At 41.5% G+C, this 26,052-nt stretch overlaps 1 protein-coding gene across 4 annotated transcripts in view; it reads right to left on the bottom strand.

Moving 5' to 3' along the window:
* ARHGAP21 (Rho GTPase activating protein 21) overlaps positions 1-26,052 on the bottom strand; it is a 176,375-nt gene that overhangs the window by 41,720 nt on the left and 108,603 nt on the right. The window contains exons 1-5 of one of the 4 annotated variants that reach the window (XM_060248351.1): positions 24,597-24,689; positions 22,694-22,772; positions 19,816-19,870; positions 6,734-6,763; positions 3,223-5,152 (exon numbers count right to left, since the gene is read on the bottom strand). In XM_060248351.1, coding sequence (XP_060104334.1) covers positions 3,223-5,152; positions 6,734-6,763; positions 19,816-19,870; positions 22,694-22,772; positions 24,597-24,663 — 2,161 coding nt within the window. In that variant the 5' untranslated portion in view covers positions 24,664-24,689. Of the gene's footprint in view, positions 1-3,222; positions 5,153-6,733; positions 6,764-6,969; positions 7,429-19,815; positions 19,871-22,693; positions 22,773-24,596; positions 24,690-26,052 lie in introns of those variants that run through there. The other 3 variants (XM_060248353.1, XM_060248354.1, XM_060248355.1) reach the window with 3 other exon arrangements.

Genomic DNA, 26,052 nt, shown 5'->3' with positions numbered 1-26,052 from the left:
CTGGCAAAAGATTGTATACGGCCTCTGCAGTCTATTTGTACCAAGCCCAGATTCGAAGATCCTGTGCTGAAGATCAGTGTTGGTCCAAATGGTGGCTGATAAAGTGGAATGGAGGATAGTAATAGGCTGTTGATGCCAGTTTGGTGTAGTGGTTAAGTGTGCAGACTCTTATCTGAGAGAACCGGGTTTGATTCCCCACTCCTCCACTTGCACCTGCTGGAATGGCCTTGGGTCAGTCATAGCTCTCGTAGGAGTTGTCCTTGAAAGGGAAGCTGCTGCAAGAGCTCTCTCAGTCCCACCCACCTCACAGGATGTCTGTTGTGGGGGAAGAAGATAAGGGAGATTGTAAGTCGCTCTGAGACTCTGATTCAGAGAGAAGGGTGGGGTATAAATCAACAATCTTCTTCTTCTTCTTCTGATTGGTGCCGCTGGTCATTCAACAGCTGCATGTGGTACTTTCCTGGTGTTGCTCTAAGCTAGTCCCTGCCTCCCCTGGCACCATGCATTGCCTACCACGCTAAGGCACAGGGCATTGTTTCTCTTTACTCCCACTCAGCAGAGACCCATTATCCCCCATCCCACTGCTCCAATGAAACAATACATCTGGTCGTTAAAAATCTGTAAGGACAGTAACTTTAATATTTTGCAATTCCATGCCATTCAACACTGTATTATTCCAGATGTATAAGACAGCTCTAAAAATCCCAGGCATTAGGTTGCAACAGCCCTTAGAGTTTTCATTGTTGCGCTCAGTACTTTCAGCAGTGCTTTTATCATAGTGCCTCTTGGCAGTCCTCAGTGGAAGTACAAAGCTTATCATTTCACAGCACAACATGTTTTGTTATAGGACATAAAAATTCATGTGCAGTGCTTGCTTATATGTCAACAATACATCATTCAATGTTGGGGTATGTATTTTATTTCTTAAACAGCGGTTTTCTACACTGGTTCCAATATTCAATTATGAAGCCTTTTAAAGCAATAATTACATTATCAGAAACTGGGGGAAGGTAAGGTAGGTTTCTGATGCAATTACATTCAGGGTTACCCCCATATTTCAGGCAGCACAGTAAACTGGGTTCCAATCCCTGCTCTGCCACAGAAGCTTGCTGGGTGAACTGGGTCCATCACAATTTCTGAGCCTAACCTACCTCTCAGGGTTGTTGTTGATAAAGTGGAGGAGGGGACAATGATGTAGTAAGCCACTTTGTGTCCCAATTAGGCAGAAAAGGAAGATTTTAATGAAAAACTGAATGAATAAATGAATAAGCATATTTATAAATAAGCATTTATATTAAAAATCATAATTATAAATAAGTGCATTTATTTCTAAACAACCATAATTGGTCATCAAATTATGAGAAACTGTGAAGTGTTTAGAATTAGGTTTTGCTGTAGCAATAATCATAAAAATTTGGTAATTAAAATATAACACCACAAAGGCTGAAAAATAAGCCAAATGCCTAAATTTGGTGGCTGGATCCTAGAGCCAAAGAAAATTTCTCAAGGTTCAATGTAAAATATCCTTTTATCCAGGGCTTTTTTTTGTAGCAGGAACTCCTTTGCATATTAGGCCACACACCCCTGATGTAGCCAATCCTCAAAGAACTTACAGCGCTCTTAGTACAGGGCCTACTGTAAGCTCCAGGAGGATTGGCTACATCAGGGGTGTGTGGCCTAATATGAAAAGGAGTTCCTGCTACAAAAATAGCCCTACTTCATCTATAGCAAGCCAGTGAAAGTTTTGTGATTTGAAAGGGCTGGTGTTTTTTTTTCTGTTTTCTTTCAGGTCAAAAATTACTTAGCCAGGCTTATAAAAACTGTGTAGGCTAGTAAGCAGTGTGAATTATTCCCTTCACTGCTGCTTGCTGGGCTTGTTGTACAGCAACTAAAACCAGACATGGAAACCTACCAATTTTAGAGAAAATTGTTCCCATGGATTGTAGTGTAAGAACAGGGCAAGAAAGCATCCAACTTCCACTAGCCTTCCTGTTCTTAATCCTTGCAACAATGTCATGACTTAGCTGACCTTCATATATCAGCTGCAGCAACTGTCAGTTCTCTGTGCAACTACACTGCAGCACACCTGTGCAGGGGCGACATTCTTATAAGACCAAGTCATTACTCTAGTTAAAGAACAACTGTCAAGAATTCAAGACTCACACACAACTGTATGCCACAGCCTAAATAAAATTACTGCATCAAATGCATAATGAAAGATACTTTTCTTCAAGTTTAACGGCATTTTACATTTATCCCCCACCCACCCACTTTCTAATTTATTCACCATATTTCTATGACCTTCGTTTGCCAGCTCCTGCATGGGAGCCTCTTGTCTTACATAACAAGAATGATCTCCCTGCTTTCTAGGCTGCAGACAGGGCAAGCACTCAGCTCCTAGAGAATCATTCTGTAACATCATCCTTATTTGTGTTCTTCGTAACTTGCCTGGTTATTCCATTTCTCATTATCTTACTTACAAATCACCTTCTATAATCACTCCAAAGTTTGAAGATGTGCCCACATACACAAATTCATGCCTACTAGCGGGAAAAGTTTTACTGCAACTACTGAATGCTAAATTAATAAAGTCATAAATGGCAATGTGAATGTCAATGTATATATTAAGAGTCTTTTAATATGGAATATACCTTTCAAAACAACCCACAGAAAGAGAAATTTAGCAAATCATTTAAAAATAAAATTGAACTTTTTAACATGGATCATACGCTACCTCCAAATGCTTAGTATTTTTGAGAGAAATAATACTAGTTCCAATATACAAAAAGTCAAGTACACTTAGTAAGGCAACCAAAGACCCCATTATACATTTCCATGTTTGCATGGGAGAAGCTTCCTTCTAAGCTGGTGAGACTGGAAGTGTATATATGGATATTTTAGCCACAGGAATGGCCCTAATCCCATGGGTCTTTCCTAACTAGGGTGGCACTTCATCTTGAAGAAAAATGCACATTAGGTGGGAAATGCCATCCTTTATACATCTGTGCTTAATGCTTTTTGTCATGTGAGGCTCCATATCATTAGGCTCACCAATATGGTTGCAGAATTCATACACAGACCACAGCTAGTGGGAAAGGAACTCCCATGCAAAAAAGGAACTTGGGTACATAAAATTAAATGGTTATATCCCAGACAGCTTCAAGTGCACTGAAATGTGGATATCACATTCACACAAAGATGAAAACTAATGTTTTATCTCACCAATAAATGGAATCGATGCCAACGAGTCTCCTGGAGGGCTGGAACCAATGCCTTTCCTTTCTTCTATTATTTTTATATTGACCTCTCGACGTGCATCATTGGGTAACCAACAAATAGTGTCAGGGACAGGCTCTTGATCATTTACAGCTAAAATGTAGGACTGATGCCGCAAAGGCTGCGGTGTCTGATGGCCAGAAGGAGACTTTTCTCGCAAGGTAACTGCTTCTGCATCCTCAGGTACATTGTCTGTTGCCTGCATCCTTGCCTCTTTTGCACTTTCATCTTGAACCATCTCTTTAACAGAGACATCTAAATTAACAGAGGTAGTTAAGTGCTCATGAATCTGAGGGACAAATTTGGCTGCAGCTATACAGGAAGTAGGGGATAGGGTGCTCATGCCTAGTTCTGTTTTGTGGTCTGGTACACTTTCCACATGCATTCTTGACTGCTCATCTAATAAACCACTGTGATTTATATGATTTACTTCTCTTTGGTCGTTGGCAGTAACATTATCTCGACTCTGATTAAGGGGGAGTGATGGTTTTGCTGCATAGGGTACAGAAGTTTTAAAAGAACTGCTTCTTGTGCTTCTAGCTGTTACATGAGGTGATCCTTCCTGAAAAATGCTGGCAGCCTTTGAAGCCCCAACAGCTACTGGCAAGTCTCTGAGATGCTGCAGCGGTTTTACATCAGGTGAGACCTTTTGGAACTGCGAGGCAGGCCCTGTAGATCTACTTCTCCGACTGTCTGGACTACAAGCACCTGGAACCAAAGGCGAACTAGGAAGAGACATGTGAAATGCATGAGGTCGAGATCTCTCATAAATACCTCGGCGATCATCTGGTTTGGTAAATCCAGACCATTTGTAACTCTTACTTCTTTCTCTGCTTAAATCTACAAGATTCTCTGAGTGGAAGTTTTCTAATGTTTCACCCTGCTTTCCTAAAAAGTCCCAGGACCGTGTCCTAGGTCTTTGGGAGCTGACATTTGGCGAGGTTAGAGCATCCTGCGAGACACTTCTTGGCCAATCTTTCATTGATACAGGATCCTCAAGTCTCTCCTGGGACATGCTCCTTTGTCGGACTTGAACAGATTGCAGAATCCTATCATGAGAGGTGCTCCTCCGTCGTACCTGTGGACAACTGCGAATTGGTACCACTTGGTTGTAATCTATTGTGTTTTGAGATGCTGCCCTTAAACTATCTAGTCTTTCCTGTATTGTTCGGCAACCATACATGTGCAAACGTCTATTATCAATATATTCTTTGTAAGTTTTGTAGTTTTTCCAGTCAATGTGTCGGTGGGCATTTGGAGAAGTATAATGATTAGTAGTGATTGATGGCATACCTGCTGTTTGAGCAGGTCTAGAATTTGAGATTCCTTCTGGATGCCCTCCGCAGCTTCCAGATTTGCTAACCACTCTAGCGGGATCTAATGGCCTTGTAAGTGGAGTCTGAGGAAGTACAATGGCAGTAGTCACTGAAGAGGGTGGTGATGTGGTTCGTGCTTTTGTTTTTAGAGTGGTTTGTTCCTTTAAACCATATCTCATTTCTTCCGTCCAGTGTGTTGGACCGGTATGATTTGTTCTACAGGATGGCAAGTCTACAGCCTTCTCAGAAGGCACAACAACAGTTCTTACAGTCTCATTGAAAACACAGACAGCTGTGTTGGATTTTGCAATTTCTGCTGGGGATGGAGGCACTTGTATTTCCATTATGCAGGCCTTATCTGGTTGTGCTGACGTTCGAGCAGATCTACTAGTTTGCTGCTTTCCCAGTGAAGAGTCAGAAGGTGCTTTCTCAAAAGGCTGTGCCATGACAGAAGCTGTGGACTTTAGGCGGGGATAACATATTGGTGGTGGTTCAGGGATATTGTGGGCATTGCCACTGTAGGCTTCATTACCTCTCAGGTAGGCATCATGGGAATATGCCTGTAAAACAGAGGATTTAAAAAAAAAATTAAGTCAGAATTAAAATGAAAATCCATCACTATATTCCTTTCCTTTTATTTATTAGCTTCCTTGACCAATGGTTTTAAGCTCAACATAAAACAAAACATTGAATAATAGAACTACACTATATTGCAGAAAGATGAATCCTGTAGATGGCAAAATTCCTTGAAGGAAAAAGGACTTCTCAGATATGAATAAGAGTACACCTGATCTTTGCTAAAGGATTAGTAGTCAAGAAAGAAGAAATGTCAAATTCTTTCTGTTATTACTCCCCATGCATGGAAATGCACCATGCAAGTCTCTGAAAAGGACAAAGCATGTTTTATACAAATAAGATTAACAGAAAATTCTACCAGTTGCTGCAGGTGATTGGAAGAGAGAAATTTGTGACCAGAAGCAGAAAGGGAATTTCTTTTCATACATATTTTTAAACCATGCTGCAAAACATTCCTCCCTTTGGAGCATTTCTGATGCTGGAAGCTAGGATTCTGCAGCATTCGACAGGTTAAACAAGGAATTTAGATCTAGAAAATTCACATTTGTTTTTTTGAAACGTAGGAAAGCAGGCAGTCTATGCGGACAGCCTGGCACTCAATACAGATTCCTTTTCTAAAAGGCACAATTGCTATATCTAACATGAACAGACAGTGGTTAATGTCTTTGTTGCCAGCCAACGCCCACCCTCCTTCCAAATAATCTTATGTGTTACTTATTCTGTAAATGCCGTACTACTGGCAGTGATTTCAAACAAAAACACTAAAGATATCACATTAACATACATGGTTTGGCAGCTGTCTATAAGTGCTTCTTTACAGTGGAATATAGTCTAGCACAAACTATGCATGTTCTACATAAGCATAATAATTTCCATCTTACCTTGCATTTTAAAAATCTGATTTTACATTCTGCATGTTAACCTTTTGTTATCAAGAGACAATCCAGCAATCACTATACAACTAGCAGCATACTTGAAAGGTCTGCCCCAGAACATACTAGGCACCATTATTTCACACTTTGTGATGACTTCCTTTAATTGCAATATGAAATAATAAGAGCTGACAACACACAGCTTGCCAATGCAGCAATCGTCGCAGCCTCTTTTATATATTTATATGGACACAGCTTAGGTGTGGTATCATATTACAGAGCTTCCTGCTCAAATCATAACATGCTCCATTCAGACAAGTCAACATGCCCTGCCTTAGCATTAGACAGGTTGTAAAAGCCCAAATGCAGCCATAAACATTAGACCGAGAGCAAAGTGCTTTAGAGGGCGAGGCGCTTAATGCACAACTGCAACAAATACTATGGTGAGCATTATTTAAGTGCAAAGAAAATATTTTAAAGCAGACTGGAAAGAAATAAAACCAAAGCACTAACAAACACAGGCACACATTAAAAGGCAACAGGACCGACAGTACAACTCAAATCCAGCTAACTAGCAGATCTCCAGTTTGCTCTCAAGCAACTTGCAGGCTTTCACAGTTCAGCTCCTTGCAAAATCAACCAAGAAACACATGCCTTACAAAATCAGAGAAATGGCTACTATACATTTCTTACCAGGGCTGTGACATCCTTTGAAAACTGCAACTGGTAGAAAACAGGAAAATATAGTAAAAACTGCTTGTGGATGTATAAAAGATAAGAGTTATGTTGTCATACTGATGCTGGGTACACAGGAAGCTAAAAATAAATCTAGACCGATTTCTCTGGAAGGTACCAAGAGAGGTAAAGGGCAGTGGAGCATACACAATAACTTCAGCATCCTTGGGAGCATGTCCATTTCAGGCTTTTACCTGCTTCTGGCATTTATTCTCTATCCTTCCAGAAAAAGAAAATACAGTTGTGCCATGTTTCCTTAGTGCATCTTTTGCTGCTGCATGCAGAGCCTACTGGTTGTGCTACAAGGCTTCCCTTCTACTAGAGCAACATAACGGTCTTTCATCTCCCCTGAGCCGCTAGCATCCCTGCTTCCAGATGACGAAACAAGGGTTTCATTATGCATTTAAAATCTGTGCATCCCTTCCCCACATGCATCCGAACAGAACCACAAGCCATCAGCTGACTGCAGCTGCTTTCATAGCTCATGGCTGACATTAGAAGGATGATTTCAGAATAATCTTCAGAGAAAAACAGCCTCTTCATGTGATCCTTTTCATTTTGGATGTTTCTTCTCTGGCAAATTAGGAACAGGCTGTGCTTCAATTGCAAGGTGCTTCCTGATACAATGGTCTCAGTTTTGCATGCTCTCTCATGTTGGAAAATAAGGACTCTGCATTTGCGTTCTTTTAAGATCAGGAGAAAGAAATGAGCGGGTAGGCACAGAAAAAAAATAATAGGGGGGAAAGCAAGCTGTGGTAGCGCCTAAGGAAAAAAAATATTTACTGGCTCACATACTACGGTGTGCGAATACTGCCTCTCTTGTCCAACTTGGGCATATATATTCTATCCAAACCTGCAGATTTGCAAGATGTTCCACTTTTTAAAACATCATCTCTAGTGTTAAAGATATAAAACCACACGTCAGAAGAAGCAAAGGCTCATCTGGAGGATAACATGATTCTCATTTGCATCTTTTAAAGTATGCAATTATTATCTAATAGGTCATTGCTACCATAAATAATCAAGAAATTCTTAATTTACAAATGAAATTGAACTTTCTGAGATAGAAAACATTAATGGAAAGAGAATTTAAGAGCTTATCTGAATCATAATTTTTTAAAAAAACACTAAGAAACTAACAGAACTGATGTGGACAGCATAAAGCTTCTCCACCCTGAATTTAATATTATTTACACTAACAGGCACAGTAGAAAAGAGTAAGAATCCAGTAGCACCTTAAATACTAACAAAGTATGAGCTTTTGTGAGTCACATTTTTTCAGATACAACTAGAATGTGAGTCCATCTGTCTTATATATTAAAAAGTGAAATGATTTCAGATGCCAAATGACGTTAGCAGGCAAATGGCAATAGCAGGTGTGATTGTATTAGGTGTGATATGTAGAGAGGCAGTAGGCATGAAGAAATCAGCATTGGTAATGAGATGAGAAACCTAGGTCTCAATTCAGTCCAGATGGATACATTGTCTTGAACTTCATTATCAGTTGCAATATAGCAGCCGCTCTTCCTAATCTTCCTTTGAAATTCCTTTGTAAAATAACTGCGACGTTGTAAAATAACTACACCACCAGTGTTGTTCCGTTATCATTTTCTTCGTGCTTATCTTGTAGCAAACTGTCCCTGGGTATCATTCTTGCCTTTCCAATCATCTTTCTCATCAGGAGAATATTGTAGTTGCAAAACTGTCTGTTGCAGGTCCTTCAGTTGTCTGAGGGGTTCGAGCAGATGCAACTATAGCAAAGGGCTTGACTATTACACAATGGATTGCTTGATGTGGTTGGAGTGGTAGCTGGAGGCATGTAGATATGTTTGCCTATCTGTTGCTTTCCAGTATAATGAGGTACTTATGTGTCCCTCATGCATCTGTACTATGGTGGAATCTCTCGAGGGCTTCTTTGCCATGGGTCCAAACAATAAAAATGTCATCAATGAATCTCAAGTAAAGGAGACGTGCCAATGGATAGGAGTTCATAAAATGCTGTTCTAGATCCACCATGAAAACACTGGCATACTGTGGAACCATGCAAGTGCTCATGGTTGTGCCCATGGCAAAGAAGCACTTGAGAGATTTCACCAGGCTTTCCACAACTTCCACCCCACCATCAATCAAACTGTGAATTACTCTATGCAGGAAATAAACTTCCTGGACATCACAGTACGGATACACAAGGGAAATCAACAGATTTCCACATTCCAAAGACACATTTTCCAAAAATAAGACAAAAGAATGCTACTGGCGGTCACCTACAACTCACAACTCAAGCCAGTTCAATGCATTATTAATGACCTACAACCCTTGCTGGATAGTGACACTTCCCACATGCAGGTACTGGGGGCCAACCTTTTCTTGTTTTCGGCAGCCTGCTAATCTAAAAACAATACGTTACTTAACAGTAACATGGACTGTTACAAACCTAGATGCCTACTTTGGTCTCATATAGATCCTAGCAACACCACCAGTCATTCCTTCCCATTAATATTGTGACATGTACTACAGTTTTCTGTTGTGGACTCCAAATGTGACACACAACCTATTAGATTATAAACCTTCTTCCACTGCATAGTCTCTCTTTTCTTTTCACCTACTACTACAAAGGGCATGATCCAATTAAGAACATAAGAACATAAGAGAAGCCATGTTGGATCAGGCCAACGGCCCATCCAGTCCAACACTCTGTGTCACACAGTGGCAAAAAAATTTATATATACACACACACTGTGGCTAATAGCCACTGATGGACCTGTGCTCCATATTTTTATCTAAACCCCTCTTGAAGGTGACTATACTTGTGGCCGCCACCACCTCCTGTGAGTTTAATTGGTGAGTGCATATGTATTCTGTGAGCCCTATTCAAACACAGAAAGAAATCATCCAGATAATGCTGTAATAGAAAACTATGGAAACTTACTAGCAACCAATGAAAACAAGATCTGAGGAAAGCTCAACAGAGGAAAGAGTATCAAAGCAACTACAGGAAGAGACAGAAAGTGCTTCACACCATTTATTCTAGAACCAAGTTCTCAACACAATTAACTTCAAGAAGAAGAAGAGGTAATGCACATAGAATATAGATCTAACCGAAAATCAAGGGCTGGAAAACACAATATTAGTCCAAACCAAGAATTAAGAACAGACAGGTTTAAACCTGAACAGACACTCTAACAATGTAAAAAACAGCCACTATGGGTCGCTAATGACCTGACTGCTAGGACCTACTGTCCCTTTTAAACAACCTGTTTTAATAATACATTTGTGTGTTGGTTTTAATGGATTTTAAGATTAGATTTTAATTTGTACTTTTTAATTTGTTAGCTGCCTTGGTGGCTCTTATCAAGGCAGAAAGGCAGGATAAAACTCTAGTTAATAACAGTAATAAAAACAACCAAAAGCTCCCATGGATGAGCAGAAGAGTCAAGAGGAGAGTCCTTTGGAATTTACAAAGCTACCTGACACTATGTTTGGACTGAAGTTTCATTGATTCTTCTAGCAGCTCCTGCCAAAGTGATTGGGAAAGCAGCAATGATGCCAAACTTGTATTGTATGAATTGGTTCTATGCCTTAGAACCACCTGGTACCAGTAGGGTTGCCAGATCCAACTCAGAAAATATCTGGGGATTTTGGGGGTAGAGCTGGGAGACTTTGGGGGTGAAGCCAGGAGACTTTCTCATTCCCTAAAAAAAAAAAAAAATACAGCAGTGCAGTTCCCCTGAATACAGTCTTCATTTCCTCATTCCCCAGTAGCTGCAGTTCCATTAAATAAAAGTGAACACACACACAAAGCAGCCAAATAAACACAGCATGCACACACTTTTGTGATCTCATTGGGGCAATTTACTCATGGGAGTTGCTGAATGTAACCATCATGTAACACAGGCAGTCTGCAGGCTTCTTTTAAACCTGCACAGATTCAAAGACACATGGTGGCTGTTGTGGTGGGGCTTCCCCCACCGGCCAGCTGGCTGGCAGTGGGGAGAAGCCTGCAAAACCAGGGGATCCCTCACTGGGACCAGGGGCTAGCTAGCAATTTTACCAGTCAGAGGTAAAATTCTGTTTCCACTGCCATCTGTGGCATATGTCTTAAGAGAAATGTCCATAATGTCAATCTGAACATGATCTTGAGAAGCAAATTAATAGTCATCAATGGAAATAGCCTCTGGCACTTAAATAGCATGGGCATAACTGTAATGCATCTAGCAAAGGAACAAACCACTTGTTTTGAAAGTCAATAAAGCACTGGAGATGATAACTCAGAACAGCATGTTGAACATAAAGCAGTTTCCTTCTCATTTTGATGCAGCAGTTTAAAAAGTTGCTTGGTACAAGATGATTCAACATTTATGATTATTTTATTATTTTGTCCTGAAATTTATGATTTTGTCCTGAAGAGACACTGGTTTGAACTATAATTAAAAAGTGATTTAAAGTTCTTTAAAGTGTAGAAAAACCTCTAAAGGATATTTGTGCTGTTCCAAGAAGCCAGATCATTCTAAAAGAGCTTAAATGTTTGCACTGAAGCATAAAAGAGAAAGAGCTACAAGAGCTACAAGAGAAAGGGCCTTCTCTGTTATGGCCCCTACATGGTGGAATCAGCTACCGGAAGAGGTGAGGGCCCTGCGGGACCTTGTTCAGTTCCGCAGGGCCTGTAAAACACCCCCCTTCCGGTTAGCCTACACCTAGCTTGAGAATTTTAATGCAACCTGCCAGATCTCTGTATATATATATTGGAATATTTATTAATTTTATGGTTTTATCTGTTTTATCTGTTTTAAAGTTATTCCCTTACATGTTTAAATATTGTTTAATTTATGTTGGATCTAATGCTGGAAGCCGCCCTGAGCCACTTGTGGGAAGGGCGGGATATAAATTCTAAATAAATAAAAGTCAAAATCATGTCATTGTCAGTGAAGTGGTATGATGGTACCTGTCACTTTCCTATGCAGCAGATCTTCCACCCAACACCTGAAACACTTTTTAAATCAGGTGGATTTTGCAAGTAGTTGCAGATTATGGTTTTAAGAATAATAATAATAATAAACTTTTATTTATACCCCGCCCTCCCCGCCTAGGCAGGCTCAGGGCGGCTAACAAGACATGGTAAAACCATGATACAGATAAACAATAAATAATATAATTAATAATTTAAACAATAAAACCAATAAAACAGTATGACGTTAAAATACAATCGGATGGCATATAGGATGGCTTGGTATTCCTGATCTTATCAGAAGTTCTGTCTTAAAAAGCTAGCTGGAAGAGGGCAGTTTTGCAGGCCCTACGGAACTGGTTAAGATCCCGCAGGGCCCGCACCTCTTCCGGCAATTGATTCCACCATTGGGGAGCCTTTGTAGAGAACGCCTGTTCTCTGGTAGCTTTTAATTTAGTTTCTTTTGGCCCAGGGATTTCAAGCAGGTTTTTTTAGCTTGATCGCAGTGCTCTCTGGGGAACATATGGAGAGAGGCGGTCCCTAAGGTAGGCAGGTCCTTGACCATATAGGGCTTTAAAGGTAATCTCCAGCACCTTGTAACGAACCCGGTAAACAATTGGCAGCCAGTGCAAGTCTCGCAGCCCAGACTGCACATGTTCCCACCGAGGCAGTCCCAGTAGCAGCCTGGCCGCTGCATTTTGCACTAGCTGCAGTTTCCGGGTTTGGTACAGGGGCAGCCCCATGTAGAGGGCATTACAGTAGTCCAACCTCGAGGTGACCGTTGCATGGATCACTGTTGCCAGGTCGCCGCGCTCCAGGAAGTGGGCCAGCTGCCTCGCCCGTCTAAGATGAAAAAAGGCGGACTTGGCAGTAGCTGCTATCTGGGCCTCCATTGTCAAGGGAGGCTCCAGTAGAACTCCCAAGCTCTTAACTCTGCGCACTGCTACCAGTTGCGCCCCGTCAAAAACTGGGAGGGAGACCCCGCTCCCTAAACCGCCGCGACCCAGGCAAAGGACCTCTGTCTTCGCTGGATTCAATTTCAACCCGCTCAGCTTAATCCAGTCTGCCACGGCTTGCAACGCCCGGTCCAGATTTTCTGGGGCATTGCCAGTCCGGTCGCCCATCAATAGATAGAGCTGGGTGTCATCAGCGTACTGATGGCAACCCAGTCCATGTCTCCGGGCAATCTGGGCAAGGGGGCGCATAAAGATGTTAAATAACATCGGAGAGAGAACTGCTCCCTGTGGCACCCCACAATTAAGTGAGTGTCTCTGGGACAGCTCTCCTCCAATTGCCACCCTTTGTCCCTGACCCTCAAGGAAAGAGGAAAGCCACTGCAAGGCTGACCCCTGAATCCCTGCGTCGGCAAGGCAGTGGGCCAGCAGCCGGTGATCGACCATATCGAACGCAGCCGATAGGTCCAACAGCAGCAAAACCGCCGCACCGCCTCAATCCAGGTGCCTCCGGAGATCGTCCATGAGAGCGACCAAGACTGTCTCCATCCCATGTCCCGGGCGGAAGCCGGACTGGAATGGATCTAAGGTGGAAGCGTCCTCCAGAAACCTCTGCAGCGCAACAGCTCTCTCAATAACTTTGCCCAAAAAGGGCAAATTTGAAACCGGCCGGTAATGTGCCAATTCGGTCGGGTCTGATGTAGTCTTTTTTAGGAGAGGGCAGACCACTGCCTCCTTCAGAGGGGCAGGAAAGCAGCCCTCTGAAAGAGATCTATTTATGATGTCCCGTATAGGACATCTTAACTCCTCCAGGCAAGCTTTAATAAGCCAGGAGGGACATGGGTCAAGATCACAGGTTGTTGCACGTGCAGCAGAGAGGACTCTGTCAACTTCCTCCAAGCTGAGCGGGTCGAAGTGATCCAGGCTCAAACTAGAAGGCAGGCACGGAGCCTCGAGTATACATACTGAATCCAATATGGCAGGGCAGTCGCAGCGGAGCAATTGGACTTTATCTGCAAAATATTTCGCAAAAGCCTCACAGCCTATCTCTAATTCCTTAACATTTGGTTTGCCCTGTGGCAATGTAGTAACTGTTTGAATTATCCTAAATAATTGTGCCGGGCGCGAATTTGCAGACGCAATCTTAGTCGCAAAGTATGTTTTCTTTGTGGCCTTGACTGCCATCTCATAGGATCTCATACATTCCCTATAAGATGCTCTGATCGCTTCGTCTCGAGTGCGCCGCCATTGCCTCTCTAGCCGTCTGAGGCCTTGTTTCAGCTGGCGTAATTCCGGGGTATACCACGGCGCCAGTCTAGTCCGGGGTCGCAGAGGGCGTCGAGGTGCGATCTCTTCGATAGCCCTAGAGAGTCGGCTATGCCAGATCTCAACCAGGGCCTCCAAGGAATCGCCAGAGGGCCAGGGATCCCGAAGAGCCATTTGGAACCATTCCGGGTCCATTTGGCTCCGCGGGCGAGCCAAAATAGGCTCGACGCCTAAGCAGGTTTGGGGGGGAGCATTCATACGAGCCTTAAGGGCGCAGTGGTCCGACCATGGCACCACTTCTATGGTTATATCATCCATCACAACCCCAGCCGCAAAGATCAAGTCTAACATGTGAACGGCCTGATGCGTGGGGGATGCAACAAATTGAGAGAGTCCAAGTGTTGCCATGGATGACACCAGGTCCGTCACCTGACTAGAGGCCGGGTCATCTGCATGGACATTGAAGTCACCCAGGATCACCAGCCTGGGGTGCTCCAATGCCCAGCTTGCCGCCGCCGCCTCAAGCAGGGACGGTAAGGCGCCGGCCGGTGCGCTAGGCGAACGGTACACCAGCCAAATCGCCAACCCCTCTCCAGCCTCCCATGCCAGACTGACACACTCAATACCCTCAATCTTTGGAGCTGGGAGCGCCCTAAAGGAGTAAGCCTCTCTTACGAACAGCGCCACTCCTCCCCCCCGCCCGCTAGTCCATGATTGGTGGAAGACCGAATAGCCCGGGGGAGCTGTTTGTGAGAGAGCTACAGTATCGCCCTCTCGTACCCAGGTTTCGGTCACGCAAGCCAGGTCCATGTCCTGTTCGAGTAAGAACTCTCGAAGGACAGAGGTCTTATTATTAATGGACCTGGCATTGCATAACACCAATGATGGAGGCGGGTCTGTCCTGGCCCTACTACCTGTCATCCCTCGGGATGGGACGCAGACTGGAAGGAGGTCGAGCACTAACAGGTCTTCGCCCCCTTCCCTTATATTGCTGTCTGTTCCCACCGCCATACCTCCCCCTCCCCAGGAGCACTGGAATCCCTAGGCCAGTCATCTCCCGCTGGTGGAATGGATGTTAACGTAGCTGCCGCCACTAGTATCTAAAAACACTATCCTTAATTAGCCCCCCCAATTCACTCTGCTCCCATCAATCCCCGTTCTCACTCGACCCAATTAAGCCCAATTAAGATGTGACGTGCCCCTGAAAAGAACTTAAATTAATGCCCTTGCCAGATACAACCTTTGCTTTGTAGACTTGTTCATTCACAATGTTCTAGTTGCAAGCAAACAACAAACTTCTTGGATTGCAGCCAAACACTGCACTTCCTTTCAGGCCTTGTTCTGACATGCAACTGAATGCAGCAGGAAAGCAATGAGATGCACATGGGTTGTACTTTTCACTTCAAAAGGGGCTGCACATGCTCATGGGCAAAGCTTTTTTAGTAGAGAAAGCCCAGCAGGAACTCATTTGCATATTAGGCCACACTCCCTGATGTCACCATTGTTTCACATAGGGGTTTTTCTGTGAAAAAAGCCTAGCAAGAATGCATTTACATATTAGGCCACACCCCCTGACACTAAGCCAGACGGAACTGCATTCCTGTGCATTCCTGCTCAAAAAAAGCCCTGCTCACAGGACCTGTACACTTCTCTTATCTTAGTCTTACACTGGCAATGCATTCTTTCTTCCCCAAATAACTGAATTTTCTGCAAGTTGCAGACAATTTCTTAATATTCTTCAGAATGAACATTTCCTTTAGTGCCATGTTTGTTATTGTCATAACCCAGTGCCAATAATGCAATATTCTCCTCCATGTAACAAACAGAAGAGTAGGTACACTGCAGAGCAGCAGTCACAATCCTGTATCATTTTCTTAAAAGGTTTTTCTTAAGTGTCAGAGGAGACATGTACTCGAGCACTGTAGAAAAGTGTATAGCCATCATAGAACTAAATGTTTTTTAGCAAAGTGATCTGTGAAGCGGAAAATGAGTGTGTAAATATACACAAATATGTTTCACTCATGTTATTTCTAAATAAAAGTCATAGAATCCATCTTCTCTAGAAGTGGACTTTTACTTTTTAAATAGTGCATACACAGCCCACCTATCACTACAAGGATTTGTTCTTCATTCATTTTGATCAGTATAATTTTCAGCAGTTTTGTTAAAAAATTCACCATAATAAACTTTGATCGCAAAAAAATTAACGAAGAATCTCTCATCCAGAGAACACAGCGATGTGTTTATTTCAACTGCAGGTTATAGTCATATAAATAACTTGGAGTGTCAAACCCCAATTACTGTAATTTTATGCATGCAGAAAGCTGCAGTGGACAATATCATGTATAAGGGCTATTAAATATTTCTGCGCATTTCAGTCTTTTGTATCTTCATAATTCATTTTCTTGTTGTTATCTGAAAAAGTTCGTCTTCATCCAACCAATAACTCTGATTTTATTTAAATCTTTCTGACATTGTTGTTACTTTAATAGTCATAAGGATCTAACAGTGCAATCCTAGACAAGATTGACTTCAGAACACTTAGAAGGGATAGCTCGAGACTGCCCTGTAAATCAACTAAATACAGATTCACCTTATAGATCAAGTCATGCTTTAGGTGGTGATGCATTCAGTAACGCTCCCTGCAGTAAAGGGTGGAATTGGAAAGTCACATGTTTAAACTCACAACAGAAACTCACCAGGACCTTCAGCCAATCAGATCAGACATTCTGGTGTATTTAATAATGCTGCTGAATTTTAAAAAAGCTTTTCCTATCATAAAAGTTCTTGTTAGTTGCTTACAACTTGGCCAAGCTCCAGCTATCAGGTTTTGTATTTCAGGTTATTGTCTTGGCCAATTGTGTGCTTCCAGGACAGTGAAAGACACTGATCTCTTCCTTATCCAGTCAGATCACCCAAATGTTTTCTAATCTTCCCCCTATCTAGCAGAACTGGAGGAGTAAAATATTTGGTTCAAAGGCTTCCACTTTGTTGCAAGGGAATTATATTCATATCTTTAACCTGATCGTTGTCCACTGTAAGAGACAGAATGCTGGATTAGATGGACTGCTGGTCTGATCCATCAGGGCTCTTCATATGTTCTTCATATGTTCAAGAGCCAGTTTGGTGTAGTGGTTAAGTGTGCGGACTCTTATCTGGGAGAACCGGGTTTGATTCCCCACTCCTCCACTTGCACCTGCTGGCATGGCCTTGGGTCTGCCATAGCTCTGGCAGAGGTTGTCCTTGAAAGGGCAGCTGCTGTGAGAGCCCTCTCCAGCCCCACCCACCTCACAGGGTGTCTGTTGTGGGGGAGGAAGGTAAAGGAGATTGTGAGCCGCTCTGAGACTCTTCGGAGTGGAGGGCAGGATATAAATCCAGTATCTTCATCTTCTTCATCTTCATCCCACTTTCAATTTAGACATTTAGCAGGGATGGAAAACTTGCTCCAACTATGAAGTATATATGAGTAGCTGAAGAGCTACAACACTTATGCATGTGATGAACATGCAACTACCACCCTTTTCATAGCAACCTTGAGAAAATGAATGTTGTCAGATTATAATGAGAAAACATGTTAAACTTATTCTATAATTTCCTTATCCTATTCTGAAACCCAAAATGGGGCAATGGGTGGAATAGAAATACAATAATAATAATAATAATCCCAAGTACAAATAAATACAAGTCAGTCAATATTTTTGAGATATGGAATCAAAAGGAAATACAGTGAACTTGTGCTTGCTTTCATTTGCCTCCTTACTGCAGACTTTCTTCAAGAGAGGCAGAGGCTTGCTTGCTTTTTAATGCAGAATGGTCTTGTTAAAATGTTTCCTGCTCAACTACTCAAGCTAACAAACCATGCATGAATATTTTAAAGATTTATGCATCCTTGGGTTCTGAGGTGTTTGGGCAAAAGAGGACCATATAAAGTTCAAATTCCTATTTAACTCAGGTGTCAATGAATTGCAGCCCAGTCTTCTGAGCATACACACATCAATTGTTGCTCCAAATTCAGTGAGCCTCACCCCTTCCCCAAGTACATGTGCACACAATTTTATTCTTCCTTAGACAAGTACCCAGGATAGTTTTGCACCTTACAATGAATAATAATGTTTTATGCAAATCTTTGGAACAATTATGGGTCTATTTTTCTTCATTTATCTCTCAGTATATTTAAAATGGAAAAAGTTGCAACATTTTATAAGATTTATTAGATGATCAAGTGAATTCCATAAATGAACCCCATAAAGAAGCTACCACCTTATTCCAATGACTACTGTGCACAAATGGTAGCCCAGTGCACACACAGAAACCATCTCATTCACTTCAATCTCAGAGAATGCTCTTCATGCATTATATCTAGACACATCAGAAGACCCTGGAATACTTCACATTAGTTGATCCATTTCTTCTTTTAAACCTAAGCAAGAATGATAGTCTAAAAAATTACTGCTTCTTAACTAGCAGTTCAGTAGACTTACTTGGGTGGGTGCTAATGTAAGGTGGGTAACTGCAGATACTCTGACAGAGAGAGCCAGTTTACTGAAGTGGTTAAGTGTGCAAACTCTTATCTGGGAGACCGGGTTTGATTCTCCACTCTTCCACTTGCACCTGCTGGAATGGCCTTGGGTTAGCCATAGCTTTCACAGAGATTGTCCTTGAAAGGGCAGCAGCTGTGAGAGCCCTCCCAGCCCCACCCATCTCACAGGGTGTCTGTTGTGGGGGGGGTGAAAGATATAGGAGATTGTAAGTCACTCTGAGTCTCTGATTCAGAGAGAAGGGTGGAGTATAAATCTACAGTCTTCTTCTTCTCTACAATTAGGAATAAGAGAGTGTCTAATTGTCTAACCCTAGAACATCAGCCTTCAGGCAGAAAAGAGCAAATGCAAAAAGATACTGCTATGGCCAAGGATGGTTGAGCAGCATCATTGGCTGTCTCCCTGCTGGAACTAGATAAAGGGAGGGCAAATACTGAATGGTAGACTGCTGCATTCTTCCAGAGGTAAATACAGATGGACTTGGGTCTGATCATTCTCCCAATACAGAAATATATGTAATATATATGTAATATTGCAACTAATTGCCCTTAGTTGTAAAGAAGTTCTAGTGAAAGCAGTGAAAATTATATCCCAGATTAACTGCACTAGGTTCACTAACTGTCATAACAGCAACAGCAAAACAAAACGAATCCATATAAAACTTCCTGCACAGTAAGGAAAACCTCAAGGGGGTTCTGTCAACTGAATTTCTATGAACCAAGTTTAACTGAATGGCAGGAAAACAACTCATTTCTTATTGATTCTCTTTTTGCTGAAGACCATCACCACAGGTATGCTCTCCTTCTTACAAATGGCTGTACACTCTTAATCACTGTGTTTTAGATTTTATCCAGCACCATTTCATACAAAAATAGTAGCTCTTTTTATAAATCGGTGGAGCATACAGAGGGGACAGGAAAAGTTCTTCATTCTTTTCTTACATGTTATTTTTTCCCATCCTCTATATCTATGAAACTAAAGTAACAGCAAACAAAGAATCCTGTACATGATCGCGATCTATTGCACTTTATAGCACCGTTTTATCCATCTAATTAATTATGTGATTGAATTTGTAACTGAATTGTATTTTAAAATTGTTTGTTTTATATTGTATTTTATTTATATCACGGTGTTCCGTGTCTGTGAGCCGCCCTGAGCCCGCCATTGGCGGGGGAGGGCGGGATATAAAAATAAATTTATCTTATCTTATCTAAGTCTGGAGGGGAGGAACATGGATGGCTCAACTAAGAAGCAGCAATACTCAAAGACTTAGCTTGTGTTTGCACAGATACTATCAAGAAGAAAGCTTAGTTCCCATTTCATAAATACAAAACTTACCAGCTGAAGGATGTCCTCATCTTTTGGCATAACACTAAGTTCCAATACATCGTCACTGCAAAGAAGAAGAGGTGGGACACATTACTACAACTAGCCCTTTCAGTCAGGATTTTAATGTCCAAAGAATGTTTAAAGAACTACAGTCTCACAACTAGTTCCACTTTCAACCATCAGCAACTAAGATTTATTTCCTTATTTTTCTCTTCATTTCAAGATCATTATTATTCTTCCCTCACAGCATGGCCAAGAAATTCAGGGGTTCTTAATGATTTTCTACATGGGCAGTGTTGTGGAGTAACTGGTGTTGGGAAAGATTTAAAAAAAAAGTGCATTTGCTGTGAACCAACCAATCAGTCCAACAATATCATTTTGGGCATGCCCTCTTTGTTGGCTTTTCTATTAATCTATTTACATGGTGTATATTCTACTGTAAGTTGCTCTGGGTTGCTTCAGAGAATAAAAGGGGGGTATAAATACCGAAAGAAATAAAAAGCAAACAGTTGCTATCAGGAGTGGAATTCTAGCAGGAGCTCCTTTGAATATTAGGCCACACACCCCTGATGTAGCCAATCCTCCAAGAGTTTACAAAAAAAGAGCCTTGTAAGCTTTTGGAGGATTGGCTACATCAGGGTTTGTGGCCTAATATGTAAAGGAGCTCCTGTTAGGATTCCACCCCTGGTTGCTATACAGGGGAAGCTGAAATATGTGTAAACTATTACAATTGAGTGGCTAAATGATTCCTGTTTCAAAACATTTATCTGATAAATCATAAAACAGACTATATAGGATCAACTATAGATTATGGCATTGATTGTGCAAAGATAAGAGGTGTTAGCATCTGTCTAAGCCCCCTGATTTCTATGGACGTAGGAGGGGACAACTCTGCTTAGGACTGTATCATAAACCATACCATAGCTACAATATTCTTGTCTCTTCTCCATGAAAGTGACAAGAAGTCTATACACAGGAAGATGGGCTGATCTTACTTATTATCATTTTTATAGGAAGCTGGAACACAGAGCAGGCATTGGGTTCCTGCAAAATGTCAATAGCGACACAGTTTACAAGATTATCAACTATTGTCCCAGTCCACAGTACAATATACGTACGTCAATATATTTTAAGAAAGTGAGAGCTACCTATTACACCCATGAACCTCTTTCAGGATCAGATTCTACTTGCTTTTCCTAAATTGCCAGAACACCAGCAATTAACGCAAAAAATTCCTTATGACTCCCCCCCACATCCCAATATTTGAATTTAATTTATGTGAATTAATTTCCTGGCACTAGTATTTCTATGATATCCATCATCAATAGTTCACAGAAAAATACCAGCATGTGCTCAAACTTTGTGGAAATTTTATAAACTATTTTCTTAATACTGATTTTTAAAAAATGCGAGCATAATCACCCTATAATATATGCTTATGAGAAATGTCACCCACAGAATGGAACTGACAGCTTGAACGTACTATGAAGCACAGTCCTACAAATTCTTAGAGATTACTGTGTACAGCACTGATCAAACACATAACCTAATTTTAATTTCACATCTACTGCTCAGTCAAAGTTGATTCATAGTCAAAGGAGACATAAGGAAAAAGAACTTGCTATAATACCAGAGCAAAGACCAACATTTTAAATGTTTCCTTTATAATAACCAGTGGACCACTTTTTGAAGGATGTGGAATTATGGAAAGGATTTGTATCTATTAGAAAATCATTCAAAATCATGTGTGTGTGTGTGGGGGGGGGAGGTTGTTTTGAAATACACACAATTTGCAGTGACAATTTTTTGTCTTTTAAAAAACCTAAATGCTTAAGTCAGTACAACACATTCTAGAAAACACAAAGAACTTTGTAACACAAGTTGCAGAATGTATCTACAGATGATAAATAAAACTGAAAAAGACTATTTCAGAAGCAAGCCCAGAACTTTTGTTCCCTAGCAGTTTAGGAACCATCTTCTGTAAGGATATCAGTGGTTTCAACCCACATTCCCAGATGCCTGAACACTCTCTCATGCACTCAAGCCTCTTGGAACGTCTGAACCCTCCAGTTTTTGCTCTTAAAAAAAAAACAGTTAGCAATGTCCACATCATTGGAACTTCACACCAGGGTTGTGAATCACTGCTTGTGTGTTTCTTTGCTGCAATATTTTGTTCGGATTGGGAGCTTCCAGGAGGGTTGTTTTGAAAAACAAATTCAAGGGGGAAAGACCCTTTCTGCCGTTTCTTAGGGTGGGACAATGTGGGGGGTAGAATGTTTCTGTTCCTGGAACTTCACTTCAAGCCACATCACAGTATTCCTGCCACAGAAGCATCAAACACAGTTGCAGGTTAAAATGCAAAGTCCAAAAGAATTCTCCCTGAGGATTCATGATGTTGACCAATCTGACAAACAAGATTCAAAAATGAGCAGGAAAGGGAGTAAGATCAAGTGGGAAAGGGTGTGATTTCCGGCAGAGACTACTGTTGTATAGGAACAGAGATCACAGTACTTGGTAGAGGGATTGCTGACCTGTCAAAAAGGAGCAGTGCTTTAAATCTATTTTTCTGTACAAGTGCAGAAAAAAAGGATGCTGTTTGCCCACTCTGTGGTTAATGCACAGTAATAATCTAAATGGTCAACCACAGGGTGAGCATGCAATGTAGTTAGTGGGTTAAGGGTAGATGTTTGGACAAAATAGGCAAAAAAGAAAATATGGATAAAATTAGAAGTGCGGGCAAAACTCGCTCAGCCCATCATTTGACTGCAGCCCTGGAGAACATCGTTTAGATTACTGTAATGCACTTTACATTGGGCATACAATGTATACAAAATATAAATCATGAACCATATAGTATTTAAAACTGTAGAACTTGTAAGTATCTTACCTGTTCTGAATTAAAGCAATTATTTGGGAATATGTCTTCCCTATAACACTTTCTCCATTTACTTTTATTATTCGGTCACCTAAGAAGGAAATGCAAATATTACAAATAAACAGGAAACAAGAAGATGGCATCATTCTCATTGACTTCTCCGCTTCTACTGTACTTTTCAAAGTGAACCCACTGACATCATTGCATGGAGATCCACTGCATCTGAGATTCCCCTAAGCAGGAATAGTTTCCCTAGTTTATTTTAAGTGCATGAGAATTAATCACATCTATGTGCCAAAGTTTGAGAACTCATAACTATAAAAATCTTACTATCCAAACCAGGGATCTGCAAGCCATAGTTCTGTATAGATCCAGGTCTGTAGCTATGGGGGGAGCGGGGTGCTGTGGGGGCCCTGCCCTGACTGGCGAGGGCCCCAATTCGGCCCCTTCCCAACTTGCAGCCTTCTCTCCACTCTGGCTGTTGTGGCCTCCTCCCTCCCCAGCAATTCAAATCGTGGGGAGGGGTGTGCAGAAGCAGCCACTGCCTTCCCCGTTCCATTTAAATGGCCTGCCAACCAGCTGATCGGCAGGCCCCTTTAAATCACAAGGGGAGGCTAGCAGCTGCTCCTGACACTAGGAGGCAGGTGGCAGCAGCCAGGCACTCCACATGTTGCTGCTGCCTGCTAAACCCCTGCAATGGCCAACAGACCAGTTCCTGCAACAGCGCTTGGGGCTGCTCCTGCTGTCACCACTGCCTGGGCACATCGCCTAGGAGCAACTTGACTCCATTGCTCACCTGGGATGCCAACTGCAGACACACTACTGCCCGCCCTGGCCTCAGTGGACCTGGAGCACAGCCCAACTGCTTCTGGTGGGCTGCCCCCCACCCCCCAAAATGCCTGGGAAGGGAAGCACCACCAGGCACCCTGGTCTCTGGGCTCAGGAGGAGCACCTCCCTCAACTCCTTGCCTCCCAGAAGTGAAGATCTCTTCCCTTGCTGGGGCTTGCCTGGCACAGCTGCTCTGCTGCTGACCCCGGTAGGAACCACCCAGCCTCAGGGGCGGATGGGGTTTCCCCAGGGAGGGGAGCTCTTCTCTGGGTATCCCCTCGCTCTCTTCCCAACCTGAGGAAGGACTGCTTTTTTGGTGTTTTGTTTATTTTCTTTGAGAGGAAGCAGGTCTTCTTCTCCTGCCCTCCCTTTTTAAATGCTCCCCAACTTTGGAAATATGGTTCTTTAAAAAACAAAATCAAATATTTATATTAGATTCTATTAGAGGGGTAGGTGTGATACTGGAATATTCAGTATGTGAAGGGAACTGCAGGCAAAGGTTTTTATAAAATTACTGGGCTTCTTTATAGATGCTTTACAGAAAAAAAGGTAAAGAAATGAACAGTTTTCAATAATCTAAATGTGGACCATGAGCAGATTTATGCCAATGCACTAAACTGTGCAAGCTGCTCCAGTGCAGGCCTCATGTGCACCACCTCCAAACAGAGGACCTGCAACAACCTGTGTTTGGACTGCAGGAACTCCTTTCCCAGATGTTTGGACTGCAGGAACTTTAAACAATATTAACGTTAGTTACTAGTAATGTTAAATTGCACATTTTCAGTTATACAAATAGAGCTTCCTTTTATAGGTTCTTGTGGAGATCTTGCTCTGAAGTTTTAAGTACAGTGGCTCTTTTATTGTAAAAGGCTGCAGACCCCCTGATCCAAGCTTTCATAATCGAACATGTCAAGAAAAACCACTAAACTAAAATCCTAACCAAATTAACAATTTCCCCTTCACTCAGGAAAACAAACATTCACGTAGCATTATGTGCTGCTAAATTTATATATGGTTGCGACATCACACTGAATCAGTACATCCAATCCGAAAATATAATGTTAATACAGAAGTGTAGAAAAGCACCTGTGCATAATCCAGCTTCAAAAGCAGGCAAACCTTCCTTAACCTGCTTAATAAACATGGTATCCATAGGCTCCAATCTGCTTCTTGGTATTCCTTTAAAAAAGATACACATTCATTGTCATTACAGTGTAGAAATCTAAGAACGATCTGAATTATTAATTATATCACATTCATCTTTATATTAAATATTAGGATCCAAATCATTTTTCATTCTAGCAAACAGAGCATTAGCACCTGTTCTGTTTAAATTGAAAGATTATAAAATGCTTTGTGGCTTAGAGTAGTCTATGTAAAATACATTGCTACAGCACAAGTTTATTTTTCATGAATACGATGCCTATTCCCATTCTTTATGGTTATTTAATACTTCTACTAAGATAGGACAATATTTTAGAAACATACTTAGTGAACCCCTAATAGCATTTCTAAAATTCTTGAATCTTCACGGGAACTTGAGACAACCACAATGAAATCCCTTAAACAATCCCAACATTAATTTGCAATACTACCAGTGAAACTAATTTATATATTATGACAGGTGGAGCTAGTATAGGAAACTTTCCACAAGAATTATATTTCAAAAGCCATTGCTTAACAATGCAGTCTTACCTCAAGCAAGTATAGCAGAGAGTCAGCACATACAATGATGGGGCTAAGAATGTGAGCTGCAAATCACTGGTTCAAATCTAACCTCTATTGTGAAACCAATAGGTAGCTACAGGCATTCTCTTAGACTCTGACTTGTTATCTGCAGCATGTTCATAATATATTACTGACATATTTTACAAGGCTATTGTAACGTGCTACGGAAATACTAAATGTTTTGATTATACCTTACTAAGCTTATGAATTCATACAGTGTATGAAAATAGTAGAAGGGATGGCAGAATAGAGAGCACAATAAAATGCATGCCAAATTCCATACAACCTTTTTATTACTTTTCCTTTCTTTAAAGAAAAAAATGATAAAACCACCAAAAAAAACTGTGACAGAAAGGAATGACGAAGCATTTCTTGCTGTATCATTTTAGGGTCCCAAAATGGAACAGGATCAAGAGACTACTCTCTTATGAGTGTACACACCACAGTTTTGAGCTCAATGCAGCAGCTCACACTTTCAGCTGCAATAGTGAATATGCAAATGCCTTCAAATTAAGATTGTCCCCTTCATTTTAATGGATACCATTTAGTTACTTTGATGCAAATGGCTGATTTATTCATCTACAGAGCCTTTGATTAATTTAAACACAAAAACTAATTTTCAAGGCCTTTTGCAGCAGCAGCTTATGTCTGAATAGAATAACCCCACCACTTTTGCTTTTCAGTAAATGTTTCTGGCCTTTGAACAAGTGGTGGGCTGCCAGCTGAACTAAAGATACACGATGACCAAATTCATATGGTAAATAATATTAAATGATAACAGCTAAAGCCTGGGTAAAGAATGGAGGCTAAGCTT

Source organism: Heteronotia binoei, chromosome 10, assembly GCF_032191835.1.
Source record: "Heteronotia binoei isolate CCM8104 ecotype False Entrance Well chromosome 10, APGP_CSIRO_Hbin_v1, whole genome shotgun sequence".
NCBI lineage: Eukaryota > Metazoa > Chordata > Lepidosauria > Squamata > Gekkonidae > Heteronotia > Heteronotia binoei.
Note: the sequence above shows the minus strand (reverse complement) of the source record. Positions and strands in the feature narration are given on the sequence as shown.